The sequence below is a fragment of the Poecile atricapillus genome, chromosome 4, assembly GCF_030490865.1.
Source record: "Poecile atricapillus isolate bPoeAtr1 chromosome 4, bPoeAtr1.hap1, whole genome shotgun sequence".
NCBI lineage: Eukaryota > Metazoa > Chordata > Aves > Passeriformes > Paridae > Poecile > Poecile atricapillus.
Window position 1 is genome coordinate 49,860,280 of NC_081252.1, and position 20,478 is coordinate 49,880,757.

General features: G+C 40.6%; 1 protein-coding gene across 2 annotated transcripts in view; it reads left to right on the forward strand.

Annotated features, from left to right (window-relative positions):
* The window catches only part of LNX1 (ligand of numb-protein X 1), a 92,375-nt gene that overhangs the window by 49,489 nt on the left and 22,408 nt on the right, over positions 1-20,478 (forward strand). Inside the window, exons 4-7 of one of the 2 annotated variants that reach the window (XM_058838638.1) lie at positions 8,259-8,500; positions 10,088-10,243; positions 15,801-15,956; positions 19,130-19,332. In XM_058838638.1, the coding sequence (XP_058694621.1) occupies positions 8,259-8,500; positions 10,088-10,243; positions 15,801-15,956; positions 19,130-19,332 (757 nt within the window). The remainder of the gene's footprint in view (positions 1-8,258; positions 8,501-10,087; positions 10,244-15,800; positions 15,957-19,129; positions 19,333-20,478) is intronic. The other variant, XM_058838639.1, reaches the window with a different exon arrangement.

Genomic DNA, 20,478 nt, shown 5'->3' on the forward strand with positions numbered 1-20,478 from the left:
AAATATTTGTTTAGGAGTAATGTAGGCAAATTAGTTTGTTTGTAATCTAGGAGTAAATAGTGAATAATAGACTGACTGCAGTCTTCCACCCTGCTTAACTCCTCAATTTTGTAGCTCCAGGTCTACTTGTGCTCTACAAGCATTACATTCAAAGGCAGTATTGGAAAAAGTAGAGGCTCTAGATGCAATTCAAGGCTGTGCCTCATGAGAGCAGTGGGAATAGTCTGCTGATGCCTTTGTGCACTCTCAGAGCATTTGTTACTTGAACAAAGAGGAAAGGGGCATAGAAGGTGAAGCAAAAGCAATATTCACAAAGTCAATTGTGAATACTGGCTTCTCTAAAGAAGTAGTTATGATAAGCAAAAACAAGGTGTGCTAACCTGTAAAAAAATGTTGAATTTCCAGCCTGGGTGCAAACATGCCCAGTTCAGCTCTCTAGCAATTCACAGCTCCATTCTCCTATGTGTAAAACACAAAATTTGTTGGATTGTTTTAAGATTAGAAGTTGAAATGATAATTCCACCTTGAAGAGAAATCAGTACAGTGGTGATTTCAAATCATCAGTGACAAAATAATGGCCTAAAAGAAGTGTCAGTAGAAAGAGAACATGATCTGGACCAACAGTTCTACTTAGTCCCAACAATAACTGGGATCATTGCACAATAATTCCAGCCATGATTTTTGTCTGCAATTACAGGCAACTAATATTGTTTTCCAATTTGTTCCAATTTCCTGTTCCCATGACAGATGCTAATGGGACTTTTAAAAGATTTCATAATAGAAGCTCAAGATGGTGGTTGAAATATAACTTTCTGAATTTTAAAGAGAAGGGGGGAAAGTCTTAAATATGATCTCATGTTAGACAATACTTTGCTAGCATACACATGAAATTTAAGCTCTCCATTATATTTAAGATTAGAAATGTGTTCCAAGTTCTTTCAACTCTCCTGAAAACTAGTAGGAAATACGGAGATTTCTGCCTTTTTTCAGTATGAACAGTCAAATATGAAATAGGTATTCGGTTTTCATTGAATGCTTGTTTAGTTTTTGTCTTACACCCAGTCTTTGTCCATTGGTAGTTTTGGGAACTGTGGGGTCTGAACTCTGAACTGCAATTCTGTTCTTCATCAATGCAAAATACTTTCAAGGGCCTGAAACATGATGACAAGCCATGCTTGTCCTCCTGTTCAGCAAACAAATCACAGAAATGGGAGTATGTCACTATAGTTGATGACTAAATTGTAATTATAAAGAATGCTCAATATTTTTTTTTCCTCACATGCTTAGAAAATCTTACCTTTTTAATCTATGAGAACTATAACTCCTTTTTCTAGTGGTGGACCCAAATTCATACAGAGTAGCTGACACGGAAACATAAGTATACAGATACTCCTGCGCACGTTCCTTATATAATGCACAAATATATTTTGTTTGACAGCACCTTAGTGCAAAAGCATTGTGAAAATGACAGCCCTTCCCTGGGGTCAAATCTTTACAGATAGGACAAAACACAGTTTTAGGCTTTGCTAGTAAGGTAGTTTTCCAGAATGTATTGAACTGTGATGTCTTCATTAATATGAAAAGTATGGAAAAAACCCTTAGGAAACTGTAATGGGAATATGCAGAAATTAAACTGAAGAAGATAAATATGTGAGAGGTTTTCCTATCTTGTGGGAAAGAATTTAAGCTAAATAACTTTAGCTTAAAACAATAAATGTTATAAGGACCTTTATAAATATTTAGAGACTACTAACACAGAAATACAGAACCACTAAATCTGTTACATGCTTTTACTATAGCAAAGGCCTCTGGCTGACAATAGAGAGCAAATAACATGAGAAAATCTCTCTGACAGCAGGACAGAGAAGCCATTTGCCCCATCTTAGCTTCTATCATAGCTATCTCTATGCTGACACCGAGAAGAGCAGTGTTTATGATGCAGGAAGGAATTGCTGATCCTCAGCCCTCCAGAGGCAGCAGGGATCATGCCACTGGCCCATGCTGCCCTCCCAGCCAGCCCTGATGCCCCAGGTGTCAGGAAGCTGTTTCTAAAAGGCTTTTGTTTACAGGGTTATTAAAGTGAAAGAGCAGTGGAAATTGGGACAGTTTCCATTTAAGTGAAAAACATACTTTTTTTCCCCCCAAACAAGATGTCAAGTCTCTGACACAGAGAGATCATCAGGGAGAGGATACCCAAGTACATCAATGCAAGGGTACAGAGTGCACAGAACAGCAGTGGCAAGCACCTGGAAATATTGCTGGCATTATGAAATTCAAGTGCAGGTGCAGATGAACCTGTTTCTAGCTGCCTGCTTAGATATGGGTTTTGCAACCTGTCTTTCAGCAAATATTCACTGGAAACTGTAATCCAGAAGTTTAAGCTTTGCTTTTTAGATGGCTCATTCATTCCCCTCTTTATCAGTATTGAGTAAGGTTAAATGGAGGCAGGACCTTCCTAGCTGATGATTACAGCGGCTTGAAGATTGTTCTTGACATGAGACAGTTTTCTTTGTAAAAAGCACATGCTTTAAAAAAAGATAAAAAATCAGGTACATATGAAGCTTTTTTTCCATATGCAATGCTCACACAATAGTTAATCCTTGCAGGAATTCAGAATTACCAAGGAAAAATAATTTCTGTGAGGTCCTCTGGTCCAGGATTGATTTCCCTATATAGAAGAAAAAGAAAAAAAGATAAATTTTGCAAATAGGATCAGGATTCACAGAAACCAGTTTTCTGAGCAAGGATGTTACAGTGGCATCAGGTTTAAAGAGCAGCAGGTTAGTGGTCACTTCACTACCAAAGATATTGATGTCTCTGACATATTAAGCACCAGTATGGTTGGACTGAATGGAAGATCATGTATTTGCTGCATTTTAGCTTATATCTGTAACACTGGGATGCAGTGGGAGTTCAGGTACCTTGCTTCTTTTTGTATTTGACTCCCTTTCTTGGTGCACTCTTGGCTAAAGTGAGATGAGAAGTGTTGGTGTTACCTCTGTCTGAGGACTGATCAAGTCACTTCACTCCCTTGTGATGGAGTTTCAGAAAACTTTAGAGTTTAAGTGTTTGGCCTGAAATCCATGCAGTTGGTGTTTGGGTTATGTTTGGACTACTGTCACTGCTAATGCACACACGATGTGAACGGTTCCTGTGGGGCAGGAATTGTCAACACCTTCTTGTGAGTCAGCCTCTCCACTTAAACCCCATCTCTCCTTTCTTCCCAGGCACACCAGACACCTCTCACCAGGGTCTCACAAGCAAAGTTATCAGCACCAGGTTTCCAGGATGCTCCTTGTTAATCAGCTTTGGCTTCTCCATCATCATTTCCACTGGATTAGTTTATGGGTGCTAGAATGTTCAGGGAGTTTGTGTAACAGGGGTATGACACACACTGTTGATACTTTGGACCCCAGCTTGTGTCAAGACCAAATTACACAGGGATGAGGCTGCTTGCAGTGCGACCATAGCTGAAACATAGTCTACCGTGATCAGGGTTAGTTTTGGAACAGCAATGACAGCCCATTATGCAGCATTTTCTTACAATGGGCAATCTTAAGTGCTTTGTATGCATTATTCTTTATTGTATTCACACAATGCGTCCACTGCTTCTGCACTAAAGCAAAACAGCTCCAAAACATAAGTGGCGCTGGAAGTGAGGTTGAGAAAACACTACTGGAACTGGGGAGGGTTTCTGATCTGTTTCTTTGTGTTGGGCCTGGGTCACAACCACTGTGACTCTTCAGATTCACTTTTTTCCCCTGTTTCATGGCCAGGCAGAGACTGTGACATTGCACAGAAGGGAGAGCATTTTAAAGAACACATGAACTATAAGTCATAGAACAGTTTGTGTTGGAAGGAACCATAAAAATCATCTAGTTCCAGTCCCCCTGCCATGGACAAACATATGCATATATTTTTTACCTGTGGAATGGTTTTATTTAGATCACTAGAAGAGAAGTAAAAAAATCCATGCAGTTGTCCTTGGTTATGTTTTGGCTTTACATTTTTTTGCCTATGTCAGCCTGGGTAATTGAAATCCTTGAGGTCAATCTTACTTTCAATTCCTCCTTTGCTGTGCAAGTCAGGGATGCTGCAAGGAGAACTCTCTTTTCAAACCACTGTTTTCATTTGAATTTCAAATGATGTGGATATGTTTCTGTTGGCCTTGAGTTTAACCGAAGGTTGTTTCCACAAATGGTAGGACCAAGTTAAGGCAGCCACAGGGTTTTGGATCCCCTTGCTCCAGCTCTTGGGATGTGCTACTCTCGAAGCCTGGAGTACAGTCTCCCTTGAGTGTGAAACAAGTTGCAGGGCAAAGATTGCCCTGTGGCTGCCAGTGTTAATACCAGCCAGAATTGCAGCCCTGGGTGAAATTTTAGCAGCCACCACTGCTCTCAAACCACCCAGTGGTTAGGTCATAAAGCCAGAATTTCAGACAGTAGATATCTCCTTCATAAAAAAGGCTGTGGAAACAGAAGAAACTATTTTCTCGGTTTCCTGTATGCACCTAGTGACACTACTTTAATGGCATGAACTGTACAACACACATTATTCATGTCTGTTTATCTCTCTGAGGTTTGGCCTTCAAATTGTTTCAGTATCTTATGGCTGCACGGATGTACTCACTGTCCAGCACGACTGAGAAGGAACATAAATCTGCAGTTCACCTTGGCCTGCAGACAGTGTTGGGCTCACTTTCTGCCTGGCTATGTGAATCAGGTATCCCACCCTTCCAGCTGCAAATCAGGCATTGTGATTAATACTCACAATGAGAGAGCTAATTACTACTGGCATGTAGCTGTTTTATGTTTCTCTCTTTTTCTGGAAGCCAAATCCAACCATATGGAAAAATGTAGCTTAGACACTATAAATATGATTCCACTTAGACAGTCATCTCTTCTGTTTTCTGTTATCACAGCAGTGTCAGCACAAGCAAAACAATGAAAGTGAAGAGATGCTGTCGCAAATTTTATTACAAGTTTGAGGTCTTGGGACTTTTTTTTTCTTCTTCAAGGACACTGTGTTAATCTGAAGAAAGAGGGCTTGATTTGTGTTCATTTATGCCTGCCACAATTATTTAAGAAATAGCTTCAGTGATCATACTTGAAGAGCTCTGGTTCTTCTTTAACTATTTCTGGCAGAGCTAGAAAGATATGCTTTGTGCTTTGTATCATGACAACTTGTCTTCTCCAATAAGCCACATTTTAAATCGTGTCAGTACTCTCTACATTCAAAGTAGCTGTCTTCTGTTCATTGCTGTTGGAATGAAGCTGTTGACTGTGTGTCTGCAGTGCAGCCAGCAGCAGCAAGTGATGATTTCCACAGAAAGCAAAGGCTGTAGCAGCAAATGGCAGATGGGCACCAGGCAGTGATTGAATCCAAATAGCTAGGAATCTTGGGGCAGAGCCATTTCTGATTTTCATATTGATCTTCATAGAACCTACCAAATAAAAAAAACATCTGCATTGGAGAACCCATTCACAAGGCTGGTGTTCTAGTATCAGCCACTGAAACTTTACTGACATGGGAAAAGCACAGGCAAGTTAAATAAAATGAGGAGGAGTAGGAATATCTCATCATACTCTGAATCTCTGCGAGATTGTTGTAAAGCAGAGACTGTCTTCTGAGAACAGCAAACAGTTCTCCCCACAGCCACTTCTTTGTGTTGGGTTTTTAGACTATTTTTAAACTATTTTGTCAAGCATTCATAGGCTGAATTAGCAAATAGGAGTTTACTGAAAGAGGGAGATGTCAAGGATGGGTTTCCAAAACACTGTGTCAAATGAGTTTAGGTGGTGAGCAAGAGCGAAAGTCCTTTGTGCTTCTGCTTCCCATGAAATCTAAAGGAGAGCATCCTGCCATGGTTTAGGGTTCTAGGGGAGTGAAAAAATCTGGAAAGAAATAGAAAAATACCTGCTGCAATGGAGGCAGTGGAGCCTTTCCTTTTCTTTACTGTTGCAGTCCTGCCTTGCAATGGATGTCTCAAATAGCTTTTCATTGATCTTTTGAAGTAGTTGACTTTCTCTTCCATAAGAGTATTTTCTTCTGAGATGCCTCATTTTGTTTGTGAAAGTTTCAGAAATAGCTTCTGTTACAGCTATCCAAGCCTTAAAGCATATACATAACCCTTACACAGTTGCATCAATATGACAGAGTTTGGTTTGGGTATGTTTCTCCTCTTTAAGATAAAAGTTGTTAGAAGAAAGAATGAAGTAAACTATGGTAAACCATAATCTAGTGCTAAAAAAAGGTTCTAATTGTCTCATCCAAAGCCAGTACCATGATAGAAATTAAACCACTGCTCTGAAGCTGATACAGAGAACTCTATGACATCTCATATCATCTTTCTGTCTCAAGAGCTGCTTCCATAATCATTTCTCTTCCAAGTCTTCTGTTCAGTGTACTACTTCTTTTGACACTTAACCCACTAGCGTTGTGTACTGTATGTATTATGCATTGCCTTTTGTGCATGCCATATATTACAAAGAGCTTTCTATCCCTAAGGGTTTCTGCATCTATTTCTGTGAGTTTGTCCTACAGGGCACTTTCATGAAAGTCATCAGTTAGCCTTCGCTGTGAAGAAAGGGATAATAGTAACTGAAAGTAGGCCAAGCTCATTAGATTATGATTAAAAGGCAGATTTTATTTTTTTTTTTTTGTGCACTGAATGTGGTTCCAGTGGGTGGGCACTGGGCAGAAGTGGTGCTGGTGAAGTCACAGGTGCTGCATCCTTGGTCAGTCTGTATTTTCAGTTATTTTATAGCTTTAATTGAATACTGACTCATGAACACTACAGTGACCTTTAATTTCATGCGAGTGACTTTCTTTCATGAGTCTTAAAAAAGAAATGCCATGCATAGTCCTGCCTTTGCTGTCTAGGATGAATCCAAAGCAGACAGTTGGAAGCATAAGTAATTTTGTTTCAAAGCAGGCTTATAATTTGTCCCTTATAATGCTGTATCTTCAGCTCCTTTGGGAGCATGTTTTTCTCCACTAGAAACAGGGGGTTTTCCCCCAGAAGTAGTTTAGAACCTGCCTTGAGGTCCCCAAGCTGGGGAAGTCCCAGGCTGGCCCAAGGACCTTGGCATGAGGACCTGGTCCCAGCCCATTGGTGGGAGCTCTGTACTCCCTGCTTGACTCTGGTGAGGCTGCAGGGTCAGTGGGACCCCCTATCCCCACTTTCACCTCTTCCTCTGTCAAGGAAGATCCTATTTTAGTGTCTCAGCTGCGCTGGAATAGCAGGGTTGGCAACTTCATCTCTGTGACTGAATTTGAAAACAATTCATGAGATGCAGTTCAAGTAGTAAATCGTCTGTACAGGCACCGTGTGGGGCCTGGGTTCCTGCAGCCCACGGGTGCTCAGCTCCCACCTGCAGCCCTCTCTTTAGTGTTTGCTCTGGTCTCTTCAGACACACTACTCTGCTCCACATGTGGCCGCCTAGATGGCTGGGAGGGTTTTTCAGGAGGCAGGACAGGGTAAGGTACTGTTACAGTCAGCAACCTCAGGATCTCATCCAGGGAAGCAGCAGGATTCTGGGGACCAGCATGGAGCACCAACGAGACGGGCTCCCGGTTCACGAAACCATTTATTCAGCATGGGAACAAAGTCAGGTCCAGAACAGAGAGCTCAGAACAGAGGCACAGCAGGGGTTTTTGAGGGACAGAACCGAGGGTTTACACCTTTGAGGGTGGAGTTCAGGGTTAGGGACCATTAGAAGCACACCAAGGGAGAACCCCCCCAGGGACACAAACCCAATCAGAACACCTGGGCCGCCCTTCACAAGGGGTTTGGGGTGGGACAATGTAACTCTTTGTCTCCCTGAGGCTGCTGCCACAAGGTACCTTTTATTTCACTAGCAAATCCAGAAAAGCTGTCAGGCCTCACCCTCCTCTCCTTTGTCAATCAGAAGCAAGTAGGAAATTACAGATTGTAGCCTCTGTCTTAATTAGTGTCCTGCTATTCTTGTCCTCTTGCATCCACAGTAACTGTTTATACACATAAGACTACACAAAAGCCTGAGGCTCCCTATTTTTCCTTGACCAGCAGTACTCTTCCTATGTAAGGTGGTAACTCACCTCTTTTTGAAACACACACTGGCATTTTTCCCTCCAGTTAATCATCCATATTTCACTGGTCACCATGATCATCACAGGTTGTACTCCAAGTGATTCCTTGGAACCAGATAATTTCCATGAGTATGCAGCATTTAAACACAACTTGCTATCATGTCTCTCTTTCCCTCCTTTCTCCTTAGATGTAAAGGAGCATCCCACTATGGCCTTACCAAGGAACGGAAGAGGCGTTCCCAGGACTGCTCTCCGGACCACGGCTCCAGCTTAGCGGTAGCTGCCCTGGGCCCTGAGCTCTCAGCAGCTGCGGCCATCGCCTTAATGACAGATGAGCCAGGGCTGGTGAACCCGGCCTTCAGCCCCACCTCAGAGGACAGCCAGCTGGGGAGCAGCCCCGGAGACCTGCACCGCAGCAACCGGAACAGAAGTAAGAGCCAAAAACGGTGGCTTCGGAGCCTGGTAGTCCCTTGGAACATTTGTTTTTCTGTTAAATATATGTCACTGGAGGATTAAAAAAATACAAATAAAGAAAAAGGGGTGGGGGAAGTGAAAGCTTTCAATTTACATGGTTTATCCAATTGGGCACTCGGTGATCCAATGGATTTGAGGTGAAAAAAAATGGCTTGGCCAGGGGCAGAATCAAGCTGAAGATGGACTAGCTGCACACATGTAAACTGCAAATCTTTAGAAAGATTATTTAGGTAAGTCAGCTCAGTTGGAAGACTAAATATTATGTGTGATGGGCTGGGGAGATGGTGTACCTGGGTAATGTCTCCACTAAAACTTGGTGGCCCAAGTAACCCCCACAGACATGGGCACCTACCCAAAATCCTGTTTTGCATTTGCCAAGTATTTTCAGAAAAAAAAACCCTTAAGAATTGCCTTAGGAGCTTGGGAGACATCTGCCAGCTTCTTGGGAAGGTGCAGTTTGGATGAGCTGGTCCTGTTGAAATAACAACAGTCGGGGACAAGCTGCATCAGGAAACTTTGCCTTGATCTTTCACCTTGTGACACTGCACCTGTCTCTGATGAGTGTCATGTGTGAAAAACATGGCCTGGCCAAAGCCAGAGTCAGAAGTGTTTATGGTGAGTTCAAAGCATGTATTTGAGGATTCTGAAGCTAAAATGGAAAGCCCACCTTGTGCGCTGCCGGTTGCATGTTGGGAAAAGGGATGAAGGGATAAAGAAAGTCTAGGAAATGGGAAGCATTATCCTTTTGTTGTGCCAGGGTTTGGAGAGGTGAGGAAAGGAAGGGTGCAAGAAGAGAGCACCAGAATCTCAATAAATTCTGTCAGTTTTATTGAGTGTAGAGGCCACAATCTGGTTTGAGGGAATGTTGTATTATTAGATTACAATATTTGGCTAGCACGCAGAGCTGGAACAGACAGAACAGCAACAGCCATGAAGATATCTTTAGCAGGATGGAAAAGAGTGACATTTTTTGAAAATATTATGACTTTTGTTTTGTACTGCCGTACCTGAGTCAGAATAGGTGAATTTTTTGATCCCTCCCACCTGATAATATTTGAATTTTTTTACATTAAATAGTTGGCAATCATTTGTGGCTTTAGAAGCATTGCAAGATTTTGAGGCAGTAGTGGGGATTTTTTCAAGAAGTTTTTAATGACTTGCAGCTTTTTTTGGTCAAACGTGTAGCTTAGGAAGGGTGGTGCTTCTTCCTTTTATATGTATTTTTCACAGAATTGCTGCTGATTCTGTCTTATGGAGGACTATTCTTTCCAAGGCTACCACACTCACAGGAGATTTCTCCATGTGGTTGGCAAAACAGACAGGAAGGTGGCAATTTGAGGGTGTGGGGTTGAGTAGGGTGATTGTACCCAGATTCAGGTGGGTGCAGCCTTGAAGTATCAGCAGGACTCAGGGGAAAAGGTGAAGTACTGGCAGCCCTGATGTTGATGTTACATCCCATCATATGCCAAAGGCTGCAGAAATGCTGCGGTCCTAGACCAGAACTGCTGAACAGTATTGATTTGGTTTCTTCCTGCTGTTGCAGCTCGACACTTTGAACGTTCCACTATAAGAAGCAGATCTTTTAAAAAAATAAACAAGGCATTCAGTGTTCTTCGAAGGACAAAAAGTGGAAGTGCTGTTTCCAACCAGACTGACCGGGAGAGGGAGGCTGTTGGAAACTCTGCTGCTGGAGAGGAAGGTAATATTTTGTTCATCTTGTGTTATCACTTAAAATGGGGTAGGGGGCTCTATCCACGTGGGAACTGGATATCCATAACTGACGTGCCTTTCATCTGGTGGGCTGTGCATGATTAAAACAAACAGACCAGAAAACGCAATCTTTCCTTATTTTCTTCTTTCAAAAGACGTTACTGACTGGCAGGCAAGAGTGTTGTTGGGGTGTAAGGGATCTCACGTAGGGCTGTTCTGGTAACAGCCTGCAGGCTATAGCCAGCCCTGTATCTAGCCCACAGGATGTGAGATCTGGGCATCTGGGATCTATTACTGGAGCTGTCATTGATTTGCTCTGTAATTTTGTCCAAGTCTCTTCATTGGCATGTGCCTGTCCCTCTAATGCAAATGGATAACAATAATATAACAATAATCATACTTTAGAGGAACTTAATGAGTTTTGGCTAATGTTTATTAAGCACTGGAAATTCCCAATGGGAGTATGGTATGAAAGTGCAAAGTACTGTAATTATTCCAGCATTTCTGTGGGCTCCTTTATTACCTCAGCCAGGCAGGTGATGAAGAATGCTGTGCTCTTAAGCAGCAGGGAGAGGCAAGTTTTTCTGATGTATGTCAGGGATGAGGGGTCTGGCAGGTAGTAACACTTAACATTTGGCATTCTCAAAGCAATAAGCAAATGTTACTAATCGGTTTGGACCATAATTATGAAACCAACAGTGGCATTCATGCATCAAGAGGAAGTGATGATAGAGTGGGAATCAATGCCTCAATCAAGGTCTTCACTAAGCTTATTATTATTCCTTTGCTTGATGCCTCATGTCTCTTCCCAGGTCAAATGTTCAGGATGCAAGCTCTAAGAATACAAAAGATCCAACTTCTTTTTGCTCTGTATTCAAGTTCTCATTGAAACATGCACAAAATAAGCACAAAAGGCTGCCAAATGCTACTTTCAGTCATCATTGTGATGCCATTGGGAACAGTGGTGAATCGAGAACCATGTTCAATATTCTGCTGTATTTGCTTATACCTTCAGGAGAGTTTCACTATGTTACTGTGTTCTTAGTACTTACTCTCCTACTTCACATATTTGCTGATAGAGCCTAAATAAAACCTGGTAATTCAAAATCGTGAACCTTTTCCATAAAAGGAATGTGAATATACTCCTTGATCTGGAAACAGAGTGAATAATTGTACTACATTTTAAATAATTTAAAATAATTTTTATTATTAAAAATAATATTTTACTATTTTTCTCCAAGTAAAATTCTGCGTGTAAATTGTTTATATCTCTGAGCAGGCAGATATATTTCTCATTCCACAGCAACTCTTCAATCCACTGTAAGCAAAAGCTTGCCATTTTTTAGAATGAGTGAAATGCTCCATGCTTCAAGTTTATGTTTTTCAAAAGACATCTCTTCAGGTTGACATACCAGACCATTTTCTACCTAGACATATAGCTGATATTAGTAATAGTTTCACAGAAAGCTTGGCTTCATGTCCAGAGTCTGCGGATGATCTGGATGTCAACAGCACCTATCAAGTAGCCCAGTGCAATCCAGATGTTAACAGAAAAGTGTGAAGATGACACTGATCTTCACATTTCCAGCAAATGAAAAGCATTGTTGTCTCTGTAAGGGATGTATAATGGCAGTCACTCCAGGGCCCCACTGACAGTGTCAGGATTGTCGTTCTTTCCTTGGCTCTGCTTCTGGTTTCATTCCTCTTCACCAAGCACGCCTGTAAACTTCCAAATGTATTCTGCTGCACTGGAAAAACCAGGTAGGCATATAATTACTTAATAAGCAGTTACTCTTAAGCATGAGATCACAGAAGCTGGGTACCTAAATTACTTTATTAATTACATTTTCAAAGAATGCATTTTGATTACACAGTTCTGGAATTTGGTCTTTAAAAATATGCAAGCAAGTAACTTGAAGCAATACAAATGCAACTTAAACAAAAATTTCTGTTCAGTCCTCTGCAACAGGTGCTTTGTGTATGGCAACTCAAATGCTTTCTCCGTTTCTTCTTCTTGGAGGAAGAAATGAATGTACTTCTTTTTGTAGCAGTTATCATCATTCTGCCAGCTGGGGGTTGGTTTTCTTCCCCAGTTGTGTATGTTTTTTTCTTTTATTTATTTTTTCTAAACCTCAGCTGCTCTGAGCAGTCTGCAGCTAGCATTCTGATTAGAGCTGTTGGTCAGTCTTTAGGAATAGCTGCTGTATGCACTGCCCTGTGCTCAGTAAAAGTCTTGTCTATTGAAGAAAAGGAAGCCCTGCATGTCCGTCTTACCATTGCCACTCTCCTGGGAATGGGGGTGCACCTGTGGGGTGAATGATATAGTTCCTGACTTCAGAGGTCCCCACGCCCAGTGGGAAAGCTGCTGCTGCTGCTGCTTTGCCCAAAGTTTCACAGGTTTGGGTCTGGGACCGTCTGAGAACACAATTCAGCCATGATTCATTGCCCCAGGAGATCAGACAGCACCTCACCAACTCTCTGGTGACCGCTTTCCTCACCAGGTTTAGTCAGTGCATGAGAGGAATAAAGCTGAGACTATACCAGCCTCACTGTGAGCACAGAGTCATATAAGCCCCTTCTTGATGATAACCTCTTCTTAATAAAGGAGCGGTAAGATCATCTAGCAAAGCTCAATGTACAGTTCATCTGACTCCAGTTTCCAGAATGCCCCATCTTAATTCACATGTCTCTGTTTAATATGTTTTGCCTGTATTTTGGTCAAAGGAGCTCTGAGAATGAACACCATAACAAGTAGCCATGTATTAGCCGTCAGTAACCTGTCATGCAGAGTGTGTAGGTGCCTTTAATCTGAAGCTGCTCTGTTTGTTGAGTCAGTGCTCAGTTGCAATATGACTGTGAGAGAACAAGACAAAATAATAGTTTCTGATGAGGGAGAAAAAACATTCAAATTCTTAACTTGAAGCTGAATCTAGTACTGGTTTTGGAAAATTCTTTGACTCCCAAGGACATTGTGAAATATGACGTACAGTATCAAATGTGTTTCTGTTATAATTACAGTAGAGAAATAGTTACAGTCTAATGTTATCTTACACCTGGAGCTGGAAGCCATCCTGAACTGTGGAGATTACGTCACAATTTATGCTTATATCCTGTGGTTTGATTTGTCTAAACAATATTTTATGTTCTCAATTTGGATTTAAATGATTCAGGCTTTCTTTGTTTCTCTGTTTTTGTGACATTTTCAGTAGAGAACTGTTAAATGTCCAAATCAAAGGAAATGTTAGAGGTGAATGAAAAGTACAAACACTAATGAGAAAATACTTTGGGGGAAAGAACTGTTAAGATTTTCTTATTTTTAATTCTTTGTTATTTGTAAAATCCCATGCAAAGAAATATTTGTCTTCAGGCAGTACCCAAGCTTGTGATATTTATCTGAGAGCAATTTCATTAACAGTATTTACAGCTACAAATAGCTTTCCAGGTCTAAAGTAGAAGTTTAGAAAGTTTAAAAGAATGAAATCTTCATTATGAGATGTGAGGGAAGGTGACAGGGACATGCTTATGGCACTGATGCATTTAAGATGTAATATCTTCTGACGAGATCTACTAGTGTAAGTGACCTTGACAATCTACTTAAATGATAAAATATCTCCAAGCAAAGACTGCTCCAGCTTTTTTATTCTTATTTGTATCACCATGCTCTTAGTTTGGCTTTACACTTTAAATTCAGTTCCAAGAAAGGATATATATATGTGTATATGTATGTATGTATAATATGTACTTTTTACTCAAACTGATCTACAAATACGAGTTGTAAATCAGGTAATGGTTTAGGAGGAAAGAATTTGCAGGTACAATTGAAAAAACCACCATGCAGTTTTAGAGTAAAAGAGCTGTGGTTTTGACTTTCAAAAACATTCATTAATTTCATTTTGCAGTCAAGCCATTGTAAAAGAAACTTAATTTAGGATTGCTTGGGGATGGCAAATGTTTTTCAAAGTCAAACTCAGTCTCATAGTAGATGCAATTCTACCATCTGTTATTGCTTTGCAGTAGTCAAGACCAAGGCAGCCCCAGCAGGCACTGGCAGAACCACAGAACAGGCATCTCTCTTGTACTGCTCAGTGTGAACTCTGCTGTATTTTTGATAGATAGATAGATAGATAGATAGATAGATAGATAGATAGATAGATAGATAGATATTATAAATACTTCAGTGTTTGGAAAAGTACATGAGGAAAAAGAATGTAAATGAAACACAAAAGGTATCAACGATTTCATGGTATTAAGGCTTTCTATATGCAAACAAAAAAGTGTCTTATCCAGCCCCAGGGGAAGACACTACAGCCCATCTTCTGTCTCAGGAAGGCTGCACTCCACAGAAATCCTGTACTGTTCCATATTTTCTCATATTTGATTCAGTTGCCATTCTGATTTCCCAAAACAGCTGTTACAGAACTTGTTCAAAGTACTCTGCTCTGGAATGATAAGCCAGGAAATTTCCCAAAGAAGGGGACTGTCTCTGTAGCATTTCCTCTACTGCAGAGTGATAAATTTGCCTGCTGTAAATAAACATCACAATTCTTTAGAGACACAGTCAACTCAGCAACAGTTTCATTTCTGTTCTTTTGAGACTCCTTTGATGAGAGAAATGTCCAGAAGCAAGAAGAGATATTAGAACTGGCAACACCTTCTACCTGGCAACACCATTCTCCCTCCATTGGAGAAACTTCACTGGAGAGTTAATAGAAGGCATTAAATCAAAGTTATGGCCAACCTCTGGGAGAATGGCATGAAAATGAAAATCTATTGGGAAGGAAAATTTTCAGAATAAAGTTCCCCACAAGGGCATGTGACACTCACAGACACATGAATTTTCCAAGACTAGGTTACACAAGCTTAATTTAAATTCTGGTGTCCAGATGCTGGGAAGCATGAGTGTGTGTTCCTGCAGATGGTCCTATTTGTGGGGGTGAGCTGGCACATTAGTCAGGCCGCTTGATGTAAATGAGGACTTGCAACCACAGACACAAGTTTTGTTTACAGTGACCTTTGATTAATCTGGACTCAAGAGTCACAGCAAACATTGCACATCGTCACACTGAATCCTGGGAATGAAGGCAGAACTTACTCTCATGGCAGCACTGTTGGAAGGAACACGATAAGCAGAAGTCAGCAGAAACCTGAGCACTGAAGGAACGCTACCATTAAATATTTTATACTGTGGGGAAAAAATAGTAAGCATACTTAAAATTTTGTAATACTCTGTCATGGCTACTATACTAACAAATGCTCAGTTTCCCACATTGTGCCAAGATAAGTGGAGTTCATGGTGAAAAACTGGTCTCTCCTATGTTGTTACCATAATGTGACGTATAAAAGTATTGATAAAATTGAACACTAATACTAAGAGAACACTGCTTGAGAAAAAAGCCCACACAGTCTTGCTGAATGCAGGTGCACCAAAGCACCAACTATTGTAGTGGTCAAGAAATAAAAATAGAGATCCAAAACCACTACATTTCATGGATGTTTCTGCCAGGTTTAACCAAAATGCTTCAAGGTACATTTTATTATATTGACAGATTCAGAATGCTCCTTACAACCCCCCGTGACAAAAACACAACACTCTGTGGGAAAACCTGGAAGAATCACCAAAAACAAGACAGAAAGTTTCCTTCTTTCTAGATTCAGCAGCTCTTCGATATTTAAGGACTGGAAATATAAAATGGTAAAGAAAGGTATGCAATACTCCTGGGTTTTCCTGCTGTGGAAAACCTGACCAAAGAAAATGGAGAATTTTAAATAAGAGTGTAAGGGCTGGAAAATGGAGTCTGTGAAAAATAATACTCCAGCCTCACAAAAGAACATATATATGTCTGAAAGGTAGAAGCCCTCAGTTCAGTTGGATTTCCTTCACTTGGGCTCCTGAGGCCCCAGTCATTGTATGCAACAAGATTGCATGCTGAAGCAGGGTCTGCCTTTTCTGGGTATGGTCTATACGTAAAAAATTCATTTGGAAGACATTGCTTTCCAGACATAGCATCATCATGAAATACGCATGGTAAGTTTTCATCAAACTGCACACAGTGTATGCAGACTTTTTGGTGAAAAAGCAACTATGAATTTTCTTATTTTAAAAAAGCATGTTTATGTACTTTATATATTTAGATTGCCACACTTACTGTTAGTTTATCAAAATAAGCATTGGCCTTTTACTTACAACAGTCTAGGTTATTGATAATACAAATGTCCATGCAGATGTCTGGCCTGAAAAGAGGCAAGTCTTCAATTAAGAGCAGAAATTAATGGCTCATAGAGGAGTTATTTTGGTAGCTTAACCCATCTAAGGAGAAAATATTTCTATTTATTATGTATATTTGTTAAAGAACACAAATCAAATGAAGACAGGAAGTGAGGCAGTACAGCTTGCTAACTATGAAAGAGTGGCATTAGAGACTTGCAGACCTGCAAAAGAAGTGTCTTGGAAAATTTTGGGTTGTTGTAGACTGCATTTTCCAGAAGGAAACTAGACATTAAAAAATCCTTTAAAAGGATCTGCATAAAGTCATATTGAAAGTCAGCCAAGTAGCACTGTAAGGTTTAACAAACCAGGTAAGGCATTGTTCAAAATGCAAAGAAATCGCTTAATGTTCATACATATGTAAAGATGTAGATAAGTCTTGTACAAGTGTAGAGACTTGTTCACTGCCATGTTTCCCTGATTGTGCTCTGGGATAATTACAGGTTGAAATAACATGAGAGTGTCAATAGTTTTTCAGTCCACAATTCTCCATGGACAAGAAATGCAACTGGATAGTTCCTTTAGAAGAGTTTTTAGAATGAGCTATGGTAAAATGAACATCAGTGTCAAAAAGCATAGTTTGTTGGGATGTGAAGGGAGCATCGTAATAGAAGTAGGTCTATAATAGCACTGTTTAGGTAGTCTTCAATATGTACATGTATTTGCATGCAGAGAAGATCTAGATGTCCTGATTTTCATTTGTACTTTTACATATAACTACCCTTACAGCCACACCGAGTGTGTGACATGTGCATGCTTATTCTGATGTGGGGATCAGGCTTTTGTATTGTCTGAATTTAAGCACCCCATGAGATGCCAGAGTTAATTGCCTCTTTTCTTACACAGCAGTGGGGAATGTTTGGCACCTCCAGGGGTGATTTGGCACAGGAATCTCTCTCTTTGGGTGCCTCTGCACTACAAATGAAGTCAGAGCAAGTAGATCACCAAACTGTGCATTTGAGGCCTGGATTTAGATCACGTGAATCCACCCTTCAGGCTAGAGAGAATTGAGCAAATTACAGCCTGAGCAAATAGTGTTTAGAAAATAGAGGAGCATGGGGGAAATGAAGCACCTTCCATTCCTGAGACATTAAAATTGCCTGCAAAACTGAAGTAAACATGTATCAGTACAGAAACTGTAATTACAAGAATAAATGGTTGAGTATGAGGTTGGTGAAGGCTGTGCAGTTATCTAGACAGACTTTTACTGCCTGTCAAGTCTGTGTAAAACCACAAAGTCGAAGTCTGTGCCACTGGTAGGTGCTTTTTACAGACGTGGAGGAGGACAGCTTCCCACCCTGAAGAGCATATGATCAAAGAAGTGGTAAGGGATGCAACGTGGTGTTTCTCAATACTTTTTTTTCCTGTTCTTTCTTTCCCCTTGCTCCCTCTCAAAAGGTTTTGGTGCCTTGTTGGTTTGTTGCCTGCTAATTCTGTAGTAGTATTTATTCTATCTCAGATTCTGATCTATTAAGTTTCATTTTACACTTAACCACTATTCATTAACAGTCATTGTACTTTCATTTCTAAAATAGGTATTGAAAATATTTTAGCAGTTAATTTTTTGACTTACAGGTTTGTCATATAACCAGTGGATTGGACTTACATGCAAAAAGTTTAAATGCTTTCTCTCAGCTTTGGGGGATTCAAAATAATTGAAGGCTGCTATGCATGGGCTGGAAAATTCACTGCTGCTTTTACTTCAACTTTGCTCACTGCTGAATATGGATTAAAATTTTGAATTGACCTAGAAGGAAAGAAAGTATTAGTGACATGCTGTGAAATCAGATATGCCAGTTGAAAAGTAGGGTTTGGAAGACAATACTCTTATCCAGTGCATTATAAATACAAAAAGGACCCCTGCCCACCATTAGATCCTCCTCCCCACAGCCAGATTGCCAGGGCCAGCAGAGATCTTTCCCTCCAGGTCCTTTGAGCATACTGTGGTTTTAATAGAGTAAATAAATCTATCTTACATCACAGTAAGAGCCACTCATTCCTACTTTCTAGAGTTCAAGCAGTGATGAAAGGAGAGGGATCTAGTAGGGAAACTACTGTGTGCTTTGGTTTGTCAAAATAATATTGTCTTTCTGGTAGCTAAAGCTAAATAAAAGGCTTCCTTGAATGTCACAAGACAAGAGCCCAGTCCTCCACTGTGACACCAAAAATGGAGAAAACAGGGAAGCCTGGGATGTTACCAGTGAGATAGGGTTTACAACCCAGCACAGCAGGGATGGATGTTTGTTGAATGCCCATGCCCATCTGTTCTAGGGCCAGCAAGAAACTGTGACCAAAAATGTATTTTATATATATTTCCCTTAAAATATTGACATGTATAACTGTAACTACTTTTCATCTGTCTGGATTGCATCAAAGGTTTAAGGCCATATTTTTGGGGGGAAAAAGGAAGTTTAAATGTATCAATTGTAAAAACATCCCTTCAAGTCCATTCAGCAAGCTTACCTATCCTTTCCTTCCCACTTGGTATAAATCATATCCATGCATAAAACCTAGCTTGACTAACTGGCAGGTACTTGAGGTTGTGCAGTGCTTGTTTCAACAAAGCAAAGCTGTGTTGTCAAATAAATACCTTACAATATCCATTTCCAGGTTTTCCCAGGTTGTATCACCTGATTCCAGATGGAGAAATAACCTGTATTAAGATCAGCCGTACTGATCCCCATGAAAATCTGGCCATCAGGATTGTGGGAGGCAGTGAGACCCCTTTGGTTCACATTATTATACAGCATATTTATCGAGATGGGGTAATTGCCAGAGATGGAAGATTGCTGCCTGGAGACATGATACTAAAGGTACGGTACCGTGGAGGTACAAGATAGAAAAAGCCTGATGAAGAATAAGATGGTTTAAGTTGATCATGATGAGATTTGCAATGTTGCATGCAGAAAGATATTCTAAAATTCAGAGCACAAGCTATCTAAGGAACTATGATTTCCTAGATTTTGCTGACCCCAGTGTAGCTGAGGACACTTGAGGCACGCCAAGGTTGTGCCATGCCTTCTGCTTTTGGTCAGACAGACTTGGCCAAAGGGATTTCCCAGGATCACAATGTGGGCATACTTCACTCTAGTAGTGAATAAAAATGCTTCTGTGTGGTGGCTCCTGGCAGCAACTGGATAAGTATCCACCACCCAGAAATCCATGTGTTTCAGGGAGCCTTTTTGTCCTGGTGCCAGCACCAAGCAGAAGAGTTAATGGCACCACTAAGACAAAGCTGTTCCTGCAAGGCACATCCAAACTGCACAATGAAGCTGTGACTGTAGCATGGATGGGCCCAGCCTAGCTCTTCCCAGCCGTGGCTGACTGCCCAGGATTTACCAAGCATTCCTGTGAATTTCAGCCCCATCCTGGTGCAGCTCATGCTGTTTGTGGTACCCAAGGTTGCAACTTAAAGCTACTTGAGCTGTGTCTCTCTGGGTGTAGTTGTCCCCACCAGGCTGCAGCAGAACAACCCCGTTGTGCCCTCACAGGCAAACTGCAAAAGCAAACACCAGCCAAATGCTTTTGTCTGTGCTGGGGAGTATTTCTCTTACATTTTGGAGATGTTTCTTAATACTTAAATGGTTCAACCTGTGCAATGTAAAGCTACATGGAAATAACTTGTCTGACTCAGATTTTCTAGCCAGTGATGAAATACAATCTTGCAACTGGTTTTCATTTAGCAATATAAAGTGCAATGCCTAGTCACTCTTTCACATATGAACATGATGGGATTGACTGGAAACTCTTTTTTCCTCTTTCTTTTCCTCAGCCAAATTTAAAAGGTAGTAGTTACACAGTTTTACTGTCATCCAAATTAAATCTTACCTGGAAAACACTGAGAAAAAAATATAAGTCTGATTCTCTGGTGTGGTAAATCAGTGTAATTGTTAGTAAATATCCAGGGCATTTAAACTTCTACTTAAGGCTCTTTCCTTCTTTGTAATTAGAGATTCATT